The 17,446-nt window shown below is 43.9% G+C and overlaps 1 protein-coding gene across 1 annotated transcript in view; it reads left to right on the plus strand.

Annotated features, from left to right (window-relative positions):
- The window catches only part of ky (kyphoscoliosis peptidase), a 113,236-nt gene that overhangs the window by 52,257 nt on the left and 43,533 nt on the right, over positions 1-17,446 (plus strand). The window contains exons 7-9 of the mRNA XM_072571712.1: positions 1,680-1,721; positions 5,892-5,965; positions 15,801-15,909. Coding sequence (XP_072427813.1) covers positions 1,680-1,721; positions 5,892-5,965; positions 15,801-15,909 — 225 coding nt within the window. The remainder of the gene's footprint in view (positions 1-1,679; positions 1,722-5,891; positions 5,966-15,800; positions 15,910-17,446) is intronic.

Here is a 17,446-nt window from a genome sequence, read left to right on the forward strand (position 1 = left end):
TGGACTGAATGTCATTGATGTAACAGCTGCAGATGGTTGGGCTAAGGACACTGCACTGAGGAATTCCTGCAGGGATGTCCAGCGGATGAGATGTATGACCTCCTACAACCACAGCCATCTTCCTATATGCCTGTTATGACTCCAACCAGTAGAGAGTTTGCCCCTGATACTCATTGATTTCAGTTTCGCTCAGGCTCCTTAATGCCACACTCAGGCAAATGCAGCCTTGATGTCAAAGACTGTCACTCTCACCTCATGTCTGGAATTTGACTCTTTTGTCCATGTTTTAACCATAGGTGTAATGAGGTCAGGAGCTCAGTGGCCCTAGTGGAACATCAAACTGGGCAATACTGAGTAGATGCTGCTTGATAGCATTGTTGATGACACCTCTCATCACTTTATTGATAATCAAAAGTTGACTGAAGGTTCAGTAATTGGTGGGAATGCATTTGCTCTTATTTTTGTGCACAGGACATACTGAGCAATTTTCTATATTGTTGAGTTGATACCAAAGTTGTTTCTGTACTGGCACAGCTTGGTTAAAGGAGTGGAAAGTTCTGGAGCACATGTCTTCAGTACCGTTGCTGAAATGTTGTCAGGACTTATACCCTCTACAGGATGAAGCACCTCCAACGTTTTCTTGATATCACATGGAGTGGTTCAAATTGGCTGAATGCTAGTAAAAGTGATGCTGGGAACAAATGGGAGACACTGATTTGGATCTTGGCACTTTCAGCTAAATATTATAGAATCATAGAGATGGACAGCATAGAAACAGACTCTTTGGTCTAACACATCCATGCCGACCAGATATCCTAAATTAATTTAGACACATTTGCCAGCACTTGGCCCATATTCCTCTAAATACTTCCTTTTCATATACCCATCCAGATTCCCCTCAAATGTTGCATTTGTACCAGTCTCCACCACTTCCTCTGGCAGCTCATTCCATGCACGTACCATCCTCTGCATGAAAACATTGTCCCTTGGGTCCCTTCCTAAATCTTTCTCCTCCCACTCTAAACTCATGCCTTCTAGTTCTGGACTCCCCCATCCCAAAAATAAGACCTTGTCTATATATTCTATCCATACCCTTCATGATTTTATAAACCTCTATAAGTTTATAAACCCCAGCCTCACTGCTTCAGGGAAAACATCCCCAGCTTATTCAGCCTCTCTCAAGAGCTCAAACTCTCCAACCCTGGCAACAACTTGTAAATCTTTTCTGAACCCTTTTAAGTTTCACAAAATCCTTCCTTTAGGAGGGAGACCAGAATTGCACACAGTATTCCAATAGTGGTCTAACCAATGTCCTGAACAGCCAAACATGACCTCCCAACTCCTGTACTCAATGCTCTGACCAATAGAGGAAAGCATACTAAATGCTTTCTTCACGATCCTATCTAAGTGAGACTCTGCTTTCAAGTAATTAATGAACCTGCACTCCAAGGTCTCTTGTTGAGAATGCTCCAGCCTTACCTTTTGCACCGATATGTGGGGCTTTTCTGTCATTGACAATGGAGACATTTGTGGAGCTGCTTCCTCCAGTGAGTTGTTTAATTGTGCACCAGCATTCGTGAATGGATATGGTAGGACTGCAGAGCTTAAATACATTGCTGTTCTGCGCAATATGACAAGATGTTCCAGAACTGAAAAAAAAATTTGTTTTGATTTTGCAGGTGCCACCGATGGTCAACAATATAAGTTAAAAGAAATTAAAGGTGAGTATTATGCCGTTGTACCTGGTGTATCCTTCCTTCACATGCGCCTGCTCAACTTTTCATTGTAGCAATGTGACACTTTTTAAAAAATTTGTTTGGAGCAGTTCACGCTTATTTTTTATTGAGGGATTATTCAAAAAACAATGAATTGTTAAATCAGCATGTTCACATTAATGACAGGTCTAATGTCGAAAATCCAGCTAATTATGAACCAGAATTATCCACAAACTCAATATTTCTCTCCCAGCAGATCAGTGTTTCACTCTAGAATGGAGTAAATGCTGGAATAGAGAGGCCAAGAGTTGAGCCCAGAATATGGTATCACTGACTTTTGTGTACACATCGGGCCCAAGTCTATCATGTGTCTTTAAGATCTCACCTCCACACAACCACTTAATGAAGGAGCAACGCTCCGAAAGCTAGTGCTTCCAATTAAACCTGTTGGACTATAACCTGGTGCTGTGTGATTTTTAACCTCCTCCACCAAGCCCCTCCCCCACCACATGCCAGTAGCCCCTCCCCCATACTAAAGACATAAAATGGGCAGGATGATAGCTAAGTGGTTAGCACTATTACCTCACAGCACCAGGAACCCGGCTTCAACTCCAGCCTTGGGTAAATGTCTGTGTGGAATTTGCACATTCTCCCCAGAATCACTAGAGCCAGGGAGTGTCCCAGAGAACTGGAAAATCATTAACATGACACCCCTGTCTAAAAGGGGAGTAAGGCAAATTACTGGCAGATCAGCCAAACTTTGGTCTTGGGTAAGATTTTGAAGTCCATTGTGAAGATTTCAGCTTGGTTTCATCAAGGGGACATCATGCCTGACAAATCTGCTAGAATTCTTTGAGGAAATAATGAGCAGGTTTGACCAAGGAGCGCCAATGGCTGTTACCTACCTGGACTTCAAGAAGGCCTTTGACAAAGTGCTGCACAGGAGGGTGCTCAGTAAGATAAGGACCTATGATGTTAGAGGCAAGGTGCTGGCATGGATAGAAAGTTGGCTGTCTGACAGAAAGTAGGGAGTGCTGATAAAAGGGTCTTTCTCAGAATGGCAGCCAGTGACCAGCACTGTTTTGCAAGGGTCACTGTTGGGCCCACAACTTTTCACTTTATACATTAATGATCTCGAGGATGGAACTGAGGGCATTCTGGCTAAGTTTGCAGTCGATACAAAGCTAGGTAGAGGGGCAGGTAGCAATAGGGAGGCAGGGAGGCTGCAGAAGGATTTAGACAGAGTGGGCAAAGGAGTGGCAGATTGAGTACAAGTGTGAGGTAAGAAAAATAGAAACATGTACTATTTTCTAAACAGGGAGAAAATTCAGAAGTCTGAAGTGCAAAGAAATTTGGAAGTTCTAGCCTAGGATTCTCTCATGGTAAACATGCAGGTTGGGTCAGTAGTTAGGAAGGCAAATGTCATGATAGCATTTATTTTGAGAGGTCTTGAATATAAAAGCCTGTATGTACTTCTAAAGCTCCACAAGGCTCTGGTCAGGCCACCTTTGGTGTATTGTGCACAGTTTTGGGTCCCACATCTTAAGAAGGATGTACTGGCCCTGGATGGTATTCAGAGGAGGTTTACTAGAATGGTTCCAGGAATGAAACGCTTAACATATGAGGAACATTTGAGGACTCTGGATCTATACTCAGAGTTTAGAAGGATGAAGGAAGATCAAAATAAAACTCACAAAATATTGAATGGCCTGGACGGAGTGGATTTTGGGAAGATGTTTCTATTGGCAGGAGAGTCTAGTGCCCGAGACTAAGTGGAAGACCTTTTAGAATAGAGATAAGGAGAGACTTCTTCAGCCAGAGAGTGGTAAATCTATGGAATTCATTGCCATAGAAGGCTGTAGAGGCAAGCCATGGAGTATATTTAAGATGGAAACAGATAGGTTCCTGATTGTCAAGGGTTATGGGGAGAAAGCGGGAGAATGGGGTTGAAAAACTTATCAGCCATGTCTGAATGGTGAAGCAGACTTGATGAACTGAATGGCCTAATTTCTGCTCCTATGTCTTCTGGTTTCTGATCCCTTCAGATTTCCTTCAGGTGCTCCAGTTTCCCCCTACATCCAAGGATGTGCAGGTTAGGCAGATTAGCCACGGTAAATGTGGACTTATAGGGAAGGGGACTGGTTTTGATTGGGTGCTCTTTGGAGAATCGGTGTAGACTGGATGGGCTGAATGGCTTCTTTCCACATGGTGGGAATTCTATGATTCTAACTGCTTGCACTTGTCTAAGTGTACTTCTAGCAGCATTGTTTTCTGACAGAATTCAGGCCAGCACTCCCTATTCATACCATACACACATTGAAAAGATAAACCACTAAGAAATATGATCTTTCACCAGGAAATTGAAAGCCCCTATGGTGGCCTCAAGGTAACTTTTGAGGGAGAATGGATGTTTACCTGGATGACAAGTACCTTCACTGGAAAATAAAGTATTTTATCCTTCTAGATAGTTCCTGCAAGTTGTTCTTAAGCCAGCAGTCTGGATAAAAAGTATCTAGACCTGGGGAAATGCAAGCTAACATTCTGCAGTTACATACCTGAGGTAGCTATGTTTTGCCGATCCATTGTCAATTGATTGTACATCTAACCAGAGGGGTGATTCCCGGTATCAGTAGTTTGAAAACAGCTTAGAAATATGTTGAAAACAAGTCAAAACATCAGTAATCTAAGCATTAATGTAAAATCTATGGCATACAATCAGCTGCTTTCAGCCATCTACTCTCTGTAGGTGTTCATATTCCATTTGAACCTCCTCCCAATACATCTTCTGACCCAGCAAATTTACCTGGTATTTTGCATGGGAATACTTCACTGGTATATCCTTTCATTTTTAATAAAGTGCCCTTTGAAAGAGGGAGCCCTTCCCTTCACACTCTTGTGCCAGAGTGCAGTTGCAAGGTGGTTGAAATGGTGTTGACCAAGGTCCCTCTGATCCTCAGTCCTTCTCAGGTTCTTACCATTCTTTTGCCATATTTGTCCTGCCTGTGCATGACTTTGCACTTATCCAGATTGAATTCTATTTGCCATTGATCAGCCCATTTGAACAGTCCATCAATATCGTCTTGTAGTCTAATCTGTTATGTTTCCCTCTAATCTTTCATTCCCTGATCATTCAAAAGGACACTGGTATACTATATTGTAAGTTTTTAATTGAAGGTGACAGTATTATATACATAGTGCTGAAGAGCTCAGACTTTGTTATCTTTTAATTGGTCTCCTAACACACTCCAACCATGCCTCCTGTGATAAATGACACAACCTCCTGTGATAAATGACACAGCCTCCTGTCTGCTCGTGTATACAGATAATGGACACACTTAAAGACATTCTACAACACTGTGTACAGATGATGCTTACCAATGTTAAGCCTCTGAAAAGGTTAATGTTGAAGAATGAATGTAGCACCATCCAATATGATGATGTCACATGGATTTGGGGAGGAGAACAGTTTTGGATCTCGAAGGAATAACACTTAATTGTCATTCTCCTTCACAATCTCTGGAGCAATATTCATCACACCAATGTAACCTGTTCCTGATTGCTAGCATGTAATACACTACAGCTTCTTTAAGTCTGTTACCTTCTGACTACTTAGTGGCTTTCCACTTCCACACTAGGCCCATCGGGCCCTATTAATCCCTATTCAGGAAGAGGAAGGGGACAGCAAATCGAGCAGAAGGACCTTACATCATGATGAAGATTTATCTTAAAAGAGATAACATTGTTGGATTCAGGATGGGAATGTTGTTTGATATTAACTAGAATTCTTATTGGATGACATTGAATAATTTTTCACTGCATATTTAAAATATTTTCACAAATGTGAAATGCGCCCTTCCATTTTCACTCTCAAAGACTACATAAATCTTGGTTTTTTTTGATGTTGGTACATTTTTTGTATTAATTTGATTCTAACATTCAACTGCCCCCAGTACCACATAATTCTAAATATTTTGTCATTTTGATCAAATGGTTAAGTTCATGGCGAAACAGGAAAGTCAAGGACTCTGCCAGGTGCGGACGAAGCCAGCCTACCTGAGAGAGAATTAGCAAGATTTTTTACCAGGCCTCTTTAAGATCATGAAATATAATAAATGAATATTAAATATATAATGCACCTCATAGATGTCAAAAAATAATATGGATTTTATTTTACAGATGACATGTACAACCTAAAGTCTATCAAAATGGATTTGTCTGAGTTTGAGGCTCTTGATACGTATGCTTGTAAGGTAACAACTGAAATTCTAACCAATAATCCTTCTAATTAAAAAGCTAAAAACTGGATCAGAATCCTCCCTATGTTCCAATTCCAAATCTTTATTGTTCATAATTTGTTAATTGCTGAAGTTTAAAAGGAAATTCTGTAAAATTCACCAGTCTTAGCTTTTACCATATCCATGATCACTCAATTGACACTGTCTTCTCTGACTTTAAATTTAATTTCCACTTCACTTTGTAATACTGTTTGTGCATAGTCAGGATTAGACTTACATCCAATTCCTTCCTTCCCATCTTGTGGCAGTTCCCAACACCAGATTTTAAGCAAGCTAGGACTTTATCCTAAGAAATTATACAGCTTTGCTCAAGATGTGTCCAGTTTCACATCTTGAAACTGATCTTTGAAAACTCCAGGAGAAAAAAACATTAACCGCCTCAACCTCTCCACCCCTCTCACCCACTCCAACCTCTCACCCTCACAACGCGCAGCCATCCACTCCTTCTGTTCCAACCCCAACCTCACCATCAAACTGGCAGACAAGGGAGGCGCGGTGGTAGTTTGACGCACCAATCTTTACACCGCTGAAGCTAGACGCCAACTCGCGGACACCACCTCCTACTGCCCCCTTGACCATGACCCCATGTCCCACCACCAAACCATCATCTCCCAGACCATCCATAACCTCATCACCTCAGGGGATCTCCCATCCACTGCCTCCAACCTCATAGTCCCACAACCCCGCACTGCCCGTTTCTACCTCCTGCCCAAAATCCACAAACCTGACTGCCCCGGATGGCCCATTGTCTCAGCCTGCTCCTGCCCCACCGAATTCATCTCTGCTTACCTCGACACTGTCCTGTCCCCATTAGTCCAAGAACTCCTCACCTACGTTCGGGACAGCACCCACACCTTCCACTTCCTCCGTGATTTTTGCTTTCCCTGCACCCAATGCCTTATCTTCACGATGGTCATCCAGTCCCTATACACCTCCGTCCCCCATCACGAAGGCCTCTAAGCCCTCCGCTTCTTCTTCTCCCACCAACCAAACCAGTACCCTTCCACTGACACCCTCCTTCGACTGACTGAACTGGTCCTCACTCTGAACAACTTCTTGTGGGCGGCACGGTGGCACAGTGGTCGGGCGGCATGGTGGCAGAGTGGTTAGCACTGCTGCCTCACAGCGCCGGAGACCCGGGTTCAATTCCCGCCTCAGGGAACTGTCTGTGTGGAGTTTGCACGTTCTCCCCGTGCCTGCGTGGGTTTCCTCTGGGTGCTCCGGTTTCCTCCCACCGTCCAAAGATGTGCAGGTCAGGTGAATTGGCCATGCTAAATTGCCCGTAGTGTTAGGTAAGGGGTCGATGTAGATGTAGGGGTATGGGTGGGTACGCTTCGGCGGGGCGGTGTGGACTTGTTGGGCCGAAGGGCCTGTTTCCACACTGTAAGTAATCTAATCTAAACTAATCTAATCTAATCTAATCTAAACTTCTCCTTCCAATCCTCCCACTTCCTCCAAACCAAAGGAGAAGCCATGGGCACCCCCATGGGCCCCAGCTATGCCTGCCTCTTCGTTGGATATGTGGAACAGTCCATCTTCCGCAGCTACACTGGCACCACCTTTTCCTCCGCTACATCGATGACTGTATTGGCACTACCTCATGCTCCCACGAGGAGGTTGAACAGTTCATCCCTTCACTAACACCTTTCACCCCGACCTCAAATTTACATGGACCGTCTCAGACTCCTCCATCCCCTTCCTAGACCTCTCCATTTCTATCTCAGGCGACCGACTCAACACAGACATTTACCACAAACCGACCGACTCCCACAGCTACCTAGATTACACCTCCTCCCACCCTGCCCCCTTGTAAAAATGCCATCCCATATTCCCAATTCCTTCGCCTCCGCCGCATCTGCTCCCAGGAGGACTAATTCCACTACCGAACAACCCAAATGGCCTCCTTCTTCAAAGACCGCAATTTCCCCTCCAATGTGGTCGACGATGCTCTCCACCGCATCTCCTCCACTTCCCGCTCCTCCGCCCTTGAGCCCCGCCCCTCCAATCGCCACCAGGACAGAACCCCACTGGTCCTCACCTCCCACCCCACCAACCTCCGGGTACATCGTATCATCCTCTGTCATTTGCGCCACCTCCAGACAGACCCCACCACCAGGGATATATTTCCCTTTCCACCCCTATCAGCATTCGGGAGAGACCATTCCCTCCACGACTCCCTCGTCAGGTCCACACCCCCCACCAACCCAACCACCACTCCCGGCACCTTCCCCTGCAACCGCAAGAAGTGCAAAACTTGCACCCAAACCTCCCCCCCTCACCTTCCTCCAAGGCCCCAATGGATCCTTCTATATCCGTCGCAAATTCACCTGCACCTCCACACACATCATTTGCTGTATCCGCTGCACCCGATGTGGTCTCCTCTACACTGGGGAGACAGGCCGCCTAATTGCGGAACGTTTCAGGGAACACCTCTGGGACACCTGCACCAACCAACCCAACCGCCCTGTGGCTGAACACTTTAACTCCCCCTCCCACTCCACCGAGGACATGCAGGTCCTTGGCCTCCTCCATCGCCAGACCCTGGCCACGCGATGCCTGGAGGAAGAGCGCCTCATCTTCCTCCTAGGAACCCTCCAACCACACGGGATGAATGTAGATTTCTCCAGCTTCCTCATATCCCCTCCCCCCACCTTATCTCAGTCCCAACCCCCACATTCAGCACCACCCTCTTGACCTGCAATCTTCTTCCCGACCTCTCCGCCCCCAACCCCTCTCCTGCCTATCACCCTCACCCTCACCTCCTTCTACCTATCGTATTCCCAGCGCCCCTCCCCCAAATTCTCTCCCCCCCACCTTTTATCTCAGCCTGCTTAGCACACCAGCCTCATTCCTGAAGAAGGGCTTATGCCCGAAACGTCGATTCGCCTGCTCCTCGGATGCTGCCTGGCCTGCTGTGTTTTTCCAGCACCGCATTTTTTGCCTTTGAAAACTCCAGTCAGGTGACTGACTGTGTGGAGTTTGCACGTTCTCCCCGTGTCTGCGTGGGTTTCCTCCGGGTGCTCCGGTTTCCTCCCACAGTCCAAAGATGTGCAGGTCAGGTGAATTGGCCATGCTAAATTGCCCCTCGTGTTAGGTAAGGGGTAGATGTAGGGGTAAGAGTGGGTTGCGCTTCGGCGGGGCGGTGTGGACTTGTTGGGCCGAAGGGCCTGTTTCCACACTGTAAGTAATCTAATCTAATCTAATCTAATCTAATCCAAGCAACACCTCTCCAATCCCATCCTACAGGCGAGTCTCTGAATGCAGATCCTTGTTGTGCTTAAGCTTGACCTCGACATTCTCTTCTTGAACCATTTCACAACTAAGGCTGCTTTCTTGCACTCAATACCTGCCCTACCCTGACAATGAAGCCTTTCTCTTATTCAGGTTGCATCTAAATTTATTGATCTGTCCATGTGTCTTGCGTAGTTGTTCACTGGTGGTTCAGTCTATATAGTACATGTACTTAAAATTGTTCCTTGTCCTTCTAGACCTGTTTAATGTACACTATCCTCCTTCCAGTACCTCTCCTCTATCTGAGTGGAACTGGAACTGCCCTCATCTAGTTCCATTCACATCTATCCCATTGCAGCCAAATTGTTATCTGGAAAAGCTTCTTTTCTGCTCTTGAACTGTTACCTCTGGTGTCCACAGAAATCCAACCTTGGCATCCTCCTCCTATTTGCCATCTACAGGCTGTTCTTGGACAATAACATCTGAAAACATTTCATGTGCACCCAGCTCTATCTCACTATTGACTGTTTTGACTCCTTTAGTGTTGCTGAATCATCAGAATGTTGATCAATGTTCATTACCTGCTGCACAGATGTTTACTGGGAAGGCTGAAACTTTTGCTTTCAGTTCTACTGCAAGCTGTCTGTTTCTGTGTCTGACTGACTTCACCTCTGCCTTAGCTCATGCGTTCATGTCCTCCTCACCTGTAGACATCACTATTCCAACACACACCTGGCTGTTTTGACATACCCCCCAACACCTTGAGTCCAGCTAAAGCTTTGCTTCTTGTGTAGGTTAGGTTAGGCCATGCTAAATTGCCCATAGTGTTTTGGGGATGCATAGGTTAGGTGCATGAGTTAGGGGTAAATGTAGAGTAATAGGGTAGGGGAATGGATTTGGGTGGGTTAATACTCGGAGGGTCGGTGTGGACTTATTGGGCCAAATGGCTTGCTTCCACACTTTAGGGATTCTAATCTATTCTATGAAATCTATAAAGTTATCGTCATTCAGGAACTTGCTTTCTAAACACGCTTTGAAGGTGCCAGTGTTGGACTGGGATGTACAAAGTTAGAAATCACACAACACCTGGTGATAGTCCAACAGGTTTATTTAGGAACACTAGCTTTCGGTGTGCTGCTCAACCACCTGATGAAGCCTGTTGGACTATAACCTGGCATTGTGTGTTTTTTAACTTTGCTTTCTAAAGAAGAGGAAAATATTGCTTCGAGCTTTTCATTTCCGTGAAAGTGTAATGTTTTTCTTAACATCAGAGAGTCACTTTGAAGATTAAGTTCAAAACTTCATTTCCAAAAAAGGTATATGTCATCAGCTAGATGGTCAAATAGCTGTCTGGGAAGAATACCAGCTGGAGAGCAAGGCAATAACATCTGCACCTTATTAAAGCTGAAGACCTTGACATTTTAAAAGTTTCTAAACCTGATTTCCTCAAAGAATTTTGACCAGCTGATATAAAAACTACAAGTGCATACCTTCACAGCCTGCTGAATATTCAAATTTTTGAGAGACTCATGCCATAACTCAGCCACATGACCCTGGCTATCTGAGCCTATCCAGACCAACCTTTCAAGAGACTGATTTTAATGGAGCTACAATGTATGTTTTTACAAGCTTTTCCTTTGTTTTTAATTTGTCACAATTCTATAACACCAGAACTACTGATTTTCAAATGTGAATGTCTAGTTTAATGTCTGGACTAAAACTTTAATCGACTAAAATTACTTTAATAAGTGACAAAACCACACATTTAAGATGAACAAAGGCCTCACCAGGTACCAGGTGGCCTGCTGCTTCATAGGGCTGGGGACCTAGGTGTGATCCCAGCCTTAAAGTACAGTCTGTATGGAGTTTGGATGTTGTCCCCATACCTGTGTGGGTTAAATCCAGGTGTTCTGGTTTCTTCACCCAGTCCAAAGATGTGTTGGTGGATTAACCATGGTGTGCATATCTGGTCTCCCTCCTATCGGAAGGCTGTTGTGGCAAAAAATTGAAAGGGTGGTGCGGTGTATGGAATGAGCTGCCAGAGGGAGTGGTGGAGGTTAGTACAATTACGACATTTAAAAGGATGGGTATATGAATAGGAGGGGTATGGACCAAGGTCTGACAAATGGGACTAGATTAGTTTGGGATACCTGGTCGTCATGGACAAGTTGGACTGAAGGGTCTGTTTCCATGCTGTACATCTCTATGGCTCCAAATTGTCCCCAATGTACAGGGACCTGCAGGCTAGGTGGATTTACAGGGTTACAGGGATAGGGTGGGGGAAACTGGGTCTGGTTGGAATAGTCTTTGGAGGGTTTGTGCAGACTTGATGGGCTGAATGTTCTCTTTCAGCACTGTCAATATTCTTTGATCACCTAACCCCACAGCTGGCTGAGGTTCAAAGTGGATTTGAGGAGAGGCAGCTGGGCTGAAATTAAATATTCATCCAGAGGCAACAATCCCAGTCAATTCTGCCAAGTAGGAATTAAAAGGCCCTCATCTAAAATGCACCATCATGACAATTTTTCACATGTTGGAGATGATACCAAAGATGCAGTATTGAACTCTGGCTGAGAATTTTCTCCCTTTGTCTCTCAAGAAGAAAATGGTGCCTCATAATACGATTGGAATGAAGTAACAATGCACTGAGAACTCAAAGGAGAACTACAATTTTCTCTAATGCTGACAGTCTCAGAAATCATCTGATCAACTGTGGTCTCAGGTTAAACCCTACTACCTCAAGTGACCCAAAAGAACTTCATACTGTTATGACACAGGGACAGCAAGCCAGATCAACTCAGACTCACTAAACTTGGATCCATAACCCAGTGAAATCAAAACATTCGATGGACGTCAAAATCACCCCGTTGCTCCTAATTAGGTATGAAGAATCACAGCTTTCAGATGCTGTGTTTATTACTCAAGCAAAAAATGATCAAATGCATTGAATCTAAATAGTGTAGAAGTAGACCATTCAGCCCATTGAGTCCACACCAAACGTATGAAGAGCAACCCCCTACAATTCCCATGGCTAACCCACCTAACCTACACGTCCAAGGACACTGTGGGCAGCATGGCTAATCAACCTAACCCACACATCTTTGGACTGTTGAAGTTAACCGGAGGGAATTCACACAGACATGGGGAGAACATGCAAACTCCACACAGACAGTCATCTTAGAGTGTAATTAAACATGGCTGCCTGGAGTTGTGAGGCTATTTACTACTAATACTTTAATAGAGCAAAGCTAAACAACAAGGTAATGTAACTAATGTCTATAAATAACTTTTCATCGTAATCCCCACATAGACAGTCAGAAATGCATAGTTAAAAAATAAATTAAAACAAGATCAGCAGGTGAAGAAAGCATTTGGTATGCTTTCCTTTATTGGTCAGAGTATTGAGTACAGGAGTTGGGAGGTTATGTTGCGGCTGTACAGGACATTGGTTAGGCCACTGTTGGAATATTGCATGCAATCCTGGTCTCCTTCCTATTGGAAAGGTGTTGTGAAACTTGAAAGGATTCGGAAAAGACTTACAAGGATGTTGCCAGGGTTGGAGGATTTGAGCTATAGGGAGAGGCTGAACAGGCTAGGGCTGTTTTCCCTGGAGCTTCGGAGGCTGAGGGGTGACCTTATAGAGGTTTACAAAATTATGAGGGGCATGGATAGGGTAAATAGGCAAAGTCTTTTCCCTGGGGTTGGGGAGTCCAGAACTAGAGGGCATGGGTTTAGGGTGAAAGGGGAAATATATGAAAGAGACCTAAGGGGCAACTTTTTCACACAGAGGGCGTACGTGTATGGAATGAGCTGCCAGAGGAAGTGGTGGAGGCTGGTACAATTGCAACATTTAAGAGGCATCTGGATGGGTATATGAATAGGAAGGGTTTGGAGGGATATGGTCCAGATGCTGGCAGGTGGGACTAGATTGGGTTGGGATATCTAGTCGGCATAGACGGGTTGGACTGAAGGGTCTGTTTCCATGCTGTACATCTCTATGACTCTATGACTCTAAGATACGAGTTCTAACTGGCCACTTTGATAATCATTTCAAAAATGAGTACCAAGTCTTTATGACATTTCTTAAATGATGTGCTGTATCACAGGCACATGGGTTTGTATCTTGGTGAGTTCCTAAGTCAGTAGTCAATGCAAACAGCTTTCAGCAGGCTCTGAGAAATATTCACGTTTCTTATAAACTGTGATACTTTTCCCAGAACACCCAATAAACTGAATGTAAAAGTCGAGCGAGGAAAACTCAAAAATATATCTTTCCAGTCTGGCAATTTCTGAACATACAGCCTTCTGCTTTCAAAAAGCAGTCAAAACCAGTTCACTCCATGGTTTCTTTGTTCACTGTATTTGGTTAGCTCGCACCACCCTCTCCTTGATTGACCAACACAACAACCAAGCAGCTGTCAGTCTTTGAGCACCTTGGTGCTAAAATCTCTTCAGTGTTCTGAAAACAATAATTAACCTGCAATTATCTTTCCAAACCCATTCCCATGTGCAAACATCAGTTTGTTCGAATTCTCTTGTAAAACAAACTATTGTTCAAAGTTCAAAGTCTGATTCTCAACTTCAGATCAAAGCTAGGAGGAAAGATGCAGTTGAAGAGGCTTCTTGCTTTGTTGGGCAGTAAGAGGACCACTCTGTTGTTAGCTCAATCTATCTTGCCACCCTTCTTGAAGATGGTCACAATTATGGGGTCAAAGAGATCCCTTGGTGTGCTCTCCTCATTCCAGGTGAGGTGAGGTGCATTTGTATAGCATCTTTCACACCCTCAAGATTAGCTAAAGCATTTTATAGCCAATGATGTACTTCTGAAGTGTAGCCACTGTAATGTAGTAGCCAATCTGCACTCAGCAATATTCCACATCCAGTAAATTACCAGATAACATTTTAATGATTGTGAAATAGTGGTTAGGACCACAGAGTAAATATCACTGGTCATGTTGAGAAAATCAGCAGTATACAGGACAGCCCAAATCTCAGTTGATTGTCTTATCTGAAAGAAGACACTTTCAACATTACAGCACCTCCTCAGATCCCAATGAAGATTAGATTACATTACATTCCCTACAGTGTGGAAACAGGCTCTTTGGCCCAACAAGTCCACACTGACCCTCTAGAGCAACCCACCCAGTCCCATTTCCCTCTGACTAATGCACCTAACTCTATGGGCAATTTAGCATGGCCAATTCACCTGACCTGAAAAACGTGGTGCTGGAAAAACACAGCAGGCCAGGCAGCATCGAGAAGCAGGAGAATCGACGTTTCGGACATAAGCCCTTCTTCAGCCTGAAACGTCGATTCTCCTGCTCCTCGGATGCTGCCTGGCCTGCTGTGTTTATCCAGCACCACATTTTTCAACTCTGGTCTCCAGCATCTGCAGTCCTCACTTTCTCCCAATTCACCAAACCTGCACATCTTTAGACTGAACAGAGGATAGGGAAATGCTCAACAAGCCTGGCAGCATCTGTGCAGAGCGAAACAGAATTAACCTTTCAGGTCAATGACATAGGCTGTGAAGAATTACAAGTGTAAAGATGGAATGGAGCAAGGTGGAAAAGGAAATGTCTGTGATAGGATGAGGGAAGGGAGTAGCTAAATGACAATAAGATTGGTGGGAATAGCCACATGGAACAACTTTAAGTAAAAGAGAAAAACAAAAGCCCTTGGAGAGAAGAAGAATGGAACTTCTTCAATTTTCTTGTTACTACACACAAGTGCGAGACTGAATTCAATGCTCAAGTCCTTGATATAAAGTCTGAAACCACAACCATCAGACACAGGCTAGATCATAGCACACAGAGTCATAGAATCATAGAATGCCTACAGTGTGGAAGCATGGCATTCGGCCCATCAAGACCACCCTGACTGTCTGAAGAGCATCCCACCCAGACCCACACCCCACCCTATCCCTATAACCCTGCATTTGCCATGGCTAAGAACATAGCCTGCACATCCCTGAATATTATTGACCATTTAACATGGCCAATCCACCTAACCTGCACATCTTAGGAGTGTGGTAGAAAGCCGAAGGAGTCAGAGGAAACCCATGTAGACATGGGGAGAATATGCAAACTCCACACAGACGGTCACCCAAGGGTGGAATCAAACCCAGCCTCTTGGTGCTGGAAGGCCAACCATTGAGTCACCATGCTGCCCACATTAACTTTCATAGCAAAGGTTTTCTTTGTAAACAACACATCTTTTCAATTCTTAAAGAAAATCATTTTATTTTCATGAATGTATTTTTAAAATCTCTGTTCTTATCTTTGTTGGAATTCCCAATAGCTGACTTGCTAAATCATAAAAAAAACTAAGGGTAGCCACACGCTACATTCACGCAATACCAAAGGCTACAAATGAATTGCTCCCACCTCTTGAATACCTTTATGAATGTTTTGATACATCTTATAGATGACAGACTAAACGTTTTGTTCAGTTTTAACCAGTAATTGTAAAGTATATACAAATACAAATTTTGATGAACTGAAGTTTGAATTAATTACAGTGATTTCATTTATCATTACATGTCTTTTTGCCCGAACAGATTTCTCCGAGGAGCACTGTGCAAAAACTTGTAAAAGAACTATTAGCATATGCAAGTACAGATCTGGAAAGAGTCCGAGCAATCTGGATCTGGATTTGTTGTCACATCGGTAAATATTCAATTGGGCAAGGATTAAAATTCTGTGCACAAGTTGTTTGCATCACAACTGAAATGCCTTTAGGCACTGGGCTTACGTTATAATTAGAAGCAGCACAATATTCTTTACCCTCTCTCTAGTCTTCTTTCCTATAAAAATATGACACTGCAGGAGGTAATGAACCATGAGCCAACAATAAAGACTTGTACGTATTTACATTGTGTCAGCAACATAGTAAAACTCCTCAGGGTGCTGTACCAGACCCTTGTTAAACATCTAGGAGTTATTAGGGGTTGGCTGAAGGTGTGTTGTAAAGGTTGTTTAAAGAGGAATATAGAGAGAGAGAGAGAGAGAGAGACAAGGCTGGCGAGATTTAAAAACAAACATAAGAGCTTTAATTCAAAAGCACTACATCTACTTATTTCACTTATCCATCCCTATTAGTTCCATCATTTTTAAAAAAACTCATCAGATTTGCCAAACGTGATTTTGCTTTGACAAATTCTTCTGCATTTCTACTAACGATATGATTTTCTAATTTACCTGATTCTATGGTCAGCATGGTAGATTCTAGTATTTTACCTGCAACTATTAGATGAATGGGACTTTAGGACATAGAATAGTACAGCACAGTACAGACTCTGCAGCCCTCGATGTTGTGCCGACCTTTTATCCTAATCTAAGGTCAAACTAACCAACATACACTTCATTTTACTATCATCCATGGGCCTATCCAAGAGTTGCTTAAATGTGCCTAGTGTATCTGACTCTACTACCGCTGCTGGCAGTGCATTCCACACACCCGCCATTCTCTGTGTAAAGAACTGACTTCTGACATCTCCCCTAAACCTTACCCCAATCACCTTAAAATTATGCCCCCTTGTGATAGCCATTTCTGCCCTAGGAAAAAGGTTCTGGATATCTTCTCAATCTATGCCTCTGATAATCTTGAAAACCTCTATCAAGTCACCTCTCATCCTTCTTCACTCCAATGAGAAAAGCCTTAGCTTTATCAATCTTTCTTCATAAGACATGCCCTCCAGTCCAGGCAGCATCCTGGTAAATCTCCTCTTCACCTCTCTAAAGCTTCCACATCCTCCTTATAGTGAGGAAAACAGAACTGAACACAATACTCCAAGTGTGGTCTAACTAGGGCTCTACAAAGCTGCAGCATAACCTCACGGCTCTTAAACTCAATCTCCCTGCTAATGAAAGCCAATACACCATACGCCTTCTTAACAATCCTATTAACCTGGGTGGCAACTTTGAGGCATCGATGGACATGGAAACTAAGATCCCTCTGTTCCTCCACACTGCCAAGAATCCGGCCTTTAACCCTGTAATCTGCATTCAAATTCAACTTTCCAAAATGAATCATTTCACACTTTTCCACGTTGAACTCCATCTGCCACTTATCAGCCCAGTTCTGCATCCTGTCAATGTCCCGTTACAACCGACAACAGCCCTCCACACTATCCACAACTCCATCAACCTTTTTGTCATCGGCAAACGTACTAACCCACCCTTCCACTTCCTCATCTGAGTCATT

This window comes from Chiloscyllium punctatum, chromosome 6 (assembly GCF_047496795.1).
Source record: "Chiloscyllium punctatum isolate Juve2018m chromosome 6, sChiPun1.3, whole genome shotgun sequence".
In the NCBI taxonomy this organism is placed as follows: domain Eukaryota; kingdom Metazoa; phylum Chordata; class Chondrichthyes; order Orectolobiformes; family Hemiscylliidae; genus Chiloscyllium; species Chiloscyllium punctatum.